Source organism: Opisthocomus hoazin, chromosome 18 (assembly GCF_030867145.1).
Source record: "Opisthocomus hoazin isolate bOpiHoa1 chromosome 18, bOpiHoa1.hap1, whole genome shotgun sequence".
Taxonomy (NCBI): Eukaryota; Metazoa; Chordata; class Aves; order Opisthocomiformes; family Opisthocomidae; genus Opisthocomus; species Opisthocomus hoazin.
Genome location: NC_134431.1, coordinates 7,802,064 through 7,809,336, shown reverse-complemented (window position 1 = coordinate 7,809,336; position 7,273 = coordinate 7,802,064). Strand labels below are relative to the sequence as shown.

Genomic DNA, 7,273 nt, shown 5'->3' with positions numbered 1-7,273 from the left:
CTTCAGGTCCCTGGCATCATGGTGAACCCACATGCTCTCAGCTCACCCCAGATGCAGACACAACTGCTGGGTCAACCCCAACCCACCTGGTCCCTGCCATGGCTTCAGTGTCCTCCGTGCAGCCTGAGAAAAGGCTCGAGCACCTCGCCATGGAGGTGGTGCCTGCTGTACGGGGCTGCAGAACAAGGTGGAGCCAGGCCCACCATCTCTCCCGCAAGCTAGGGATCTAGGGGACCTCAGGGCCCAGGGCCCGAGGTGAAAGAACACACAGACACCAACACTCAGTTAAGTTGTAGGAATTTATTTTAAATAACCTACAGTTGATTAAAAGGGAATTTATGATAAAAATAGAAGATACTTGTTGAGGAAAGGCTGCAGGAAATGGTCTTCGCACACACACTACGCTAATGATGCCTCTAAAACTAATGATTATAGCAAAAAAAGGTTTCACATTAAAATTCTGCTTTTTAATTTTTTAAAATTTTTTTACACAATTACAAAAGAAAAAAATAAAAGCCCTAAAATCTTGAATATTTTCCTTTTTGGACCGATGCTCATTTCCCTCGAAATTTATTGACCTGTGAAACTTCTTTTTACACAATAAAATCTTTCAAGTAAAAGAGGGGAGTAGGGCTTAGAAAAAAAGGGGGGGGGGGAAGGTAAAACAGTCTGACAAACCTAAAAAGTAGATATTCTTGAAGTGTACAGAGCATGTTCAGAACAAAGGGTGACGGGAATGTCATCTGTTGCCAATTTCACTTGTCCTCAAATTCCACACGCACCTCCCCATCACACGGCCTCCTCCCCCCCACTCCCCAAATCTACACGATCTTTAAGATCAAGAGAAAAAAAAACCTGTTTAAATATTTTAAAATAATTAAAAGAAATAAAAATTCACATTTAAAAAAGGAACACTCAAGTCAGGAGGCCGATTTCCCATCACGCTTTGCTCTGAATAAATGTGGTGGATATTTGCAATTCATGTTCCAATGCCACGACTGTTTCAAGTGACAAATTAAAAAAGATTTGGGTATTTCCATGACTATAGTGACAGCTGTAACAGGTGCGTTGGGTTTCTTAAATTTTGTTTATTTGTTAAATTCTGAAATGGGGCGGGAGAGGGAGGGGAAGGGCAGGGATTAAGGAGTCCATTTTCTATTAAAATATAGAAGTTATTGCAAAACCCTAACTGTAAAAACGCACCAATATAATTGGATTTTGTATACAGTAGCTAAAGATTCCCACGCTCGCAGTGTGATGGTGAATTTGCCTGGCGGAAGGTTGACAAATCCCCCATCCACTTGCCCTGCCTCAAGAGAAAAACCACACAAACCAGACAGCTAGAATTTGGATCTCTGAAACATTTTTAAATAAGTTGTCCATAGGACAACTGGCTCAGCTCCTTTAGGATATTTCCAGGTTATGCTTTCTGCAAGATGTTGGCTGTTTTATCTGATGCTCACTTGCCCCTTTCCTCCCCCTTCCCCAGCATCCAAGGACAAGTAAGGCTCACAGTTTATCAATCTCCCTAAAAGCCACGCTACTCCCCCTTTATTTGCCATGAAATTCAGCTCATTAAAAACAAGTTAAAACTCATAGTCTTCCTCTGCCATGTCGATAGCCCAGGCAAACTTCTCTCGTTGGGTTTTGTTATAAATCTTCTCTATAGGAATTCCCCACTTCTTACACCTGCAGATGAGGAGACGCTGTTAGAGCCTACGCAGCACAGGCACTGAACCCCTCCCCGTGCAGCAGAATGGCCCTGCTCTCGCCCAGCACCTTCCCGAGCTCTGCTCCGTCACCAGACACCACCCAGCTGAGCACCACCAGCCTCCCGGTGTTCGACCCTGCAGGTGCTTCCACCCATCACCTCCCAGCGTGGTGCTGGCTTTGGCTGGCATGTGACATTTGCCTCAAGAGACTCTTTCATAACTTCCCGAAACCATCTGAAGGTACAAGGGAGGGCCACAGAGACAGACGTCTCTGGCAGCACAGGGGCACTGCCCTCAGCCACAGCCCTTGTCTGCTAACTTGGGGGGACAAGACACAAGTGAAGGGGTGGTTCCTTCCAGCACACCCCAGGCAGATGCTTACCAAGCAACAGAGATCCTGGGATCCAGATAGTTGAGTTTGGAGGTGCCCAATGCGATCTGCTTATTCTCCTCCCTATCTGTAGCCTGAACCTCCAGCTTCATCAGTTGCTCCTCAATCCTCTGCACTGCTTTCTTCTTGCTCTCCACTGTCCTGGGGTGGGGAAGAATCAAAGCATTTAATTCCTAATGCCCTGCTACGCTGGAGACGGCAGCACTGCGGGAACCCAAAGGGACTCTGCTCAAGGTAAGCAACGCCACCAGCCGCAAAAGGGCAGCTGTGTCAGCACAGATGGTGATACAAAACACTCAGCACATGCAATTAAGAACTGACATTTTCAAAGAGGCAGAGCAGAAATCTTAAGCAGCAGTTTTGTTTCAAAGGGTTGGAAGCAACAGCCTGAACTGTACTGATGCTACCCCCACTTTACAACCAGCCTACCTATCCCTCGGTAATAGTCATGCTGTGATTCTGCTCTCAGAGCTCCCTTAACTCAGCACCCTGCGGCTATTCCACAGAGCCCACGCAGAGTCCGAGTACGTTGTCTGCACCGTGGGCTTCCAACGGAGCAGAGCAGAACCCAGAAAAATGCATGTGCAATTGTGTAACTCCTGGCTCCCCATGAAGATGGCAATGCTGCACACTGGACTGACGGCTCTGCTTGGTCCTGGGCAGCAGGGTGGTTGAGTATTGGTTGGTGCTCAGCTCAGAGGGATGACACAGAAGAGGCTAATGCTAGTGACCTAGCAGCGTCAGACCACTCTATGGTCCTCAGCCTGAAGGCCATTTCTTCATGCACAGAATAAAGGGGGGACAAGAAAGCCTGAGGAAGTCTCCCCAGATCACAGGCTGGGGAAACAGAATACAGGGTGAAAAACCCATCTGGAGCTGAGAGTACTGGGAGCATTGCACGGCCTGATAACAGCAGCCTTACTTTTTAGACTTCTCATCCCTCCGGACCTTGGCATCAGCTTTGGCGCTTTTCAGTTCTCTCCTGGCATCAGCTAACTGCTCCTTCTTGGCATCAATCTACGAGAGGCAAAACCAGACGGCAGCACTGTGAGCAAGCTGCTGACAAATGTGGCAGTCACCTCTGGGCAACACGACCCAGGGAGTGAGTTTGTGACCATGTTCAGTATCTACCAGCTCTCAGACCCATTTCTGCAGAACAACTGGGCCATTGGCCTTTCAGTTTGCTGCAAAGCCTAGTGTGGTGAAATACTCCCCTCAGAAAACAGGGCCCCACTCAGCTCCTGGCACCACCTTGTCTTTGGAAATTTCTCACACAGCTACAACCAAGCAGGTGAAGGACTTGGCTTGGCCTGGGACTGGCCAACAGCCCCTCCAGGCAGCTTGTCTGCCTCCACTGTATCCCGCCAGTACCAACTCTGATGGCAAAACGGACAGATGATCCCTGTTCCCTCAGCAGGAATCAGTTCTTGCCCCAAATCCTACAGGCTGAAAGCTGTTAAGGCTTCAGGCAGTTCTTCTCCAGTAAGTTCAGGATTCAGGGAGATTTAGCATTTTGCAGCCCCTGTTCAGACATTCCCCTTAAACATCCCCCAAGCTCTAAGATCTAGGGTGAAGGCAGCCATGTTAGGTGTTACAGAAGCGGGGGACACTGCAGTGGCAAACCAAAAGTCCTTATTGTGAAGGTTATTCTAAAGCCAGACCAGGAACAGACCTAACCCCTTTGGACCTCATGGCCTTCACCAGAAACAATCTGCAAAGGAAGAGGTCAAGTCAGAGGGGCATAATGTACCAAGTACACAGCCTGCACTGACAGTGGCCTGGGACTGATGCAAAAGGAGTGAATGCCCACTCCAGGCTCTTTAGGGGACACAATCAGAGCTAGAGACTGCTGCTCTGAAGTTTCAGTGGCAGCAGAACACATAGCTATGGGATGAAGGGCAGATAAAAAGGGTCTGGTCTTGGTCTTTACAAGTAAAAGATGACTTATAATGAAAGGTGTCCCTTTCAGCTCACTGCTCCTCTCCAAGCAGGCCCATCTCTAGCTATGCAGCACTAACCAACTCCTGACAGGGAAAAGCAGGCTCTGCTTCCGTTTCACCCCAAGTGAAAGGAAACGTGACTCCTGGGATGCAGCACGTGGAGCTGTGCCACAACCCAAGAGCTGGGCCAGGGTGGGGGTACCTTGCTCTGCAGGTTCATCATAGACTTCTCGAAGGTCTTGGGCGGAGCCCGCTGGTGGTTACACAAAATGGCAACCGCTCTGTTGGCACGGTTATAGGAAAGGATCTTCGCTGGGATGTTGTCGTCCGCTGCAAAGTACAAGAAAGTGGTGAACAAGTGGGTTCTCCAGGGCTGTGCAGCCCCAGCCAGTGTCCCATCGACTCTGCAAGCTCACAGTCACCGCAGAGCTGACCTTCCCCTCTGATGGGCCAGTCTCACTCCACTCTAATTACAGTTGTAAGAGCCTGACCACATCCATCCTGGGCCCTAACTCTTTCTGGGATGGTTTATTTGATAGCAACAAAGACACCGTTCACCACTCAACAGAGGGGAAGCACATCCACGCTCAGAGCAGAGGACAGCAGGAGCATACTGCGCAAGACACTGCTGGGCCTCACAGATCCAACGTGCCCGCTTCATGAAGTTGTTAAAGTGCAAACTAGCAGTGCTTGACAGAGCTTGTGAACGAGCAGCCAAGAAACACAGGGCTGTTACAGATACATCTGCCTTGCCTGCCACCTATAGCACTTTTCAATTAACAGAAAGCAAATAAGAGATTTGGCAAAGTACAGGCATAACCTAGCAGGCACACCGTGGTGTGCTCACGAGTCAGCTCTGTCCTGCCCCAGTGCTGGGCAGCTCATCTGCTCCAAAAGATTGTCTGGCAGCAGATTTTTGGTCTGGCCGAACTGCAAGGAGGAAGTGGTGTACTGATACAAGACTTGTGGCTAAGTTGAGGAAGTCAGGTCTGTATTGCAGAATAGGATCTGTTCCCCTCAGTTTCAAGGACAAGACTTACGATTGGTGAGCTCCTTGAGCTGCTGCTGTAGCGTGATGGAGGCATTGTAAGTACGGAATACCTTGGCTGTCAGTCCCTCCATAAGGTCTTGAAGGTGTTTATTCAAGATACTGGTCTAAGGAAGCAGAAAGGAGATGACAGTTAGCCCTAGAACTGACCACAGCATTTGTGAAATCTCTGGACACACGGCTGACGAAGACATGCAGCTCACTGCTGAGGCCTAGTGTACTCAGACCTGACCACAACAGAATGGCCACAACACTACTGAAACCACAGGAAAAGTGAACAAAGAACCAACAAGTAATAGATTGGTAACAAGTACCACAAGTGGCAAAAAAAAAAAAAAAAGTTTTCTTCAGCGTGGAGGTTTTGGTTCTCAACAGGTAGGAGTGTGCCTGTCCCATCCCAGGGAAGGTGCCTGAGCCACCACAGTGCTCCCTTGAAGCCAAATGTGCAGATGGGGACGGCATCTGAAAATCAGTCACCTCACACAACCATCATCCCTGAACTCTGAAAAAACCTCGCCAAGTCAGAGCCAGTCAGGCTCACCAGGACCAAAGCCCATCACTTCAGGAACCTGCAGGCACAGAGGACAATACAGACACCAGACTGAGACAGACTCTCGTTGCTTTTAGGCCGCTCAGGCCAGCTCTGGAAGAAAACTGCCACTGAAACCATTTCTGGAACAGCGCAGCTGTTACTGCCTGGTGCAGAGTGAGCCTGTTCACGGCGCTCTACCATTATCTTTCACCATAAGCTACACGCTTACATTTAGGCGGTCAAAGAGGTCATCTTCAGGCTGCTTGTTCTCCATGAACAGCTGAAGATTCTTAAACACCTGCAGGAAAAGAAAAACGGTAACTTCAGGCGCACAGATCAGACAGCACTGGGTAGCAGTAATACACATAAGGAAGCAACGCTGCCAGGGAGCCACTTAAACTGTTTTCAGGCAACAGTGACTATGCTGGACATTACTTCCCAGCAGGCAAAGACCCATCTTCTCAATACAACACTTGTGTTGAACATTCCTCCCCAGCAACAGGAGTCCTGAGCGTTCAATGCCCTTTTATCCTCATCTTTTAGACCAAGATTGCAAGAGACTTGATTCTCCTCTAGCTTAGCTGCCTAACAAAGAGACCCCAAAGCCACCACCGACCTTAGTCTCCATCGCTACTACAGCCAAAGAGACCCTTGAGCCATTTCCCATGGAGCAAAGCTACCAAAAACCATCCCTTCTCATTGCTGCATTAAATGTTTCATACAGTTCCATCCCAAACAAGTCTCACCAGAGTAGGCAGAATAATCAAAGCACCTTTGATTACAGAGAGACCACAAATCCCAGCTCTGCGTGCTGCAAATTCCCAGTTGCCAGCTTCTCAACAACACACATTCTTCCTCTATAGACACCTAATATACAAAACTTTCTAGTCCTGTAATAATCAAATTCCCCATTGTAAGCACTGAAGAAGAGACACATCAAGAGATACCAACACCAATAAACAGGAAAAATGCTTTCTTCTTTAAATAAGCAATTAAGAATTCCATCACATGCTCATTTCTATAGCAGCCATAGTTTGGATTTTTTCCAGTTATTTTGCTCCCCAAGAGGCCAAAATTTACTGCCGACTGTGATTACCACACTATTATACATGTGGTATCTAACATACTGTGCTGACGTCAGAGCTGCGGGCCAGAAACAAAGCTGTTACACCCACAAAAACTAAAAGTCTTTTTGGATAGTGCCCTCCAGGTTCTGCTGGATGGGGATTTATTCTAGAATGAGGTCCGGATCACAGCAGATTTGAAATTGGTGGATGACAAAGAAATAAAGGAATTCACATTGCCTAGGAAAGAAGTCTTGGTTGGTAGACACTCTGGTTCATAGGCCAGAAGTATCAGTGCACCTACTTTGTATGCTCTGGAGCACCCAAGACCTACCACAGTGAGGGCTCAGGTCCAACACGAACACAACCATTGTGGCAGAAAAGCTAGTATCATGGAAGTCCAAGTTGAAGTGCTACTCTAACAGTGCCATTCACCACTGTATTTCAGAACCTTTTACGCTATTACTTGTCATAATAAGGCCTAGAACTCTTGCCATCTACAGCTGATAACCCCAACTCTGCCGACCAGAATGAGATCCAAGAAACCCATCTAACATAGCTGATACAGTTATGTTATGCCAACTCT

General features: G+C 47.9%; 1 protein-coding gene across 1 annotated transcript in view; it reads right to left on the bottom strand.

Moving 5' to 3' along the window:
- Positions 1-280: 280 nt before the first annotated feature.
- The window catches only part of TOP1 (DNA topoisomerase I), a 69,631-nt gene continuing 62,638 nt past the window's right edge, over positions 281-7,273 (bottom strand). Inside the window, exons 16-21 of the mRNA XM_075438604.1 lie at positions 5,853-5,921; positions 5,084-5,198; positions 4,246-4,373; positions 3,026-3,120; positions 2,095-2,244; positions 281-1,689 (exon numbers count right to left, since the gene is read on the bottom strand). Of these exons, the coding sequence (XP_075294719.1) occupies positions 1,587-1,689; positions 2,095-2,244; positions 3,026-3,120; positions 4,246-4,373; positions 5,084-5,198; positions 5,853-5,921 (660 nt within the window). The 3' untranslated portion in view covers positions 281-1,586. The remainder of the gene's footprint in view (positions 1,690-2,094; positions 2,245-3,025; positions 3,121-4,245; positions 4,374-5,083; positions 5,199-5,852; positions 5,922-7,273) is intronic.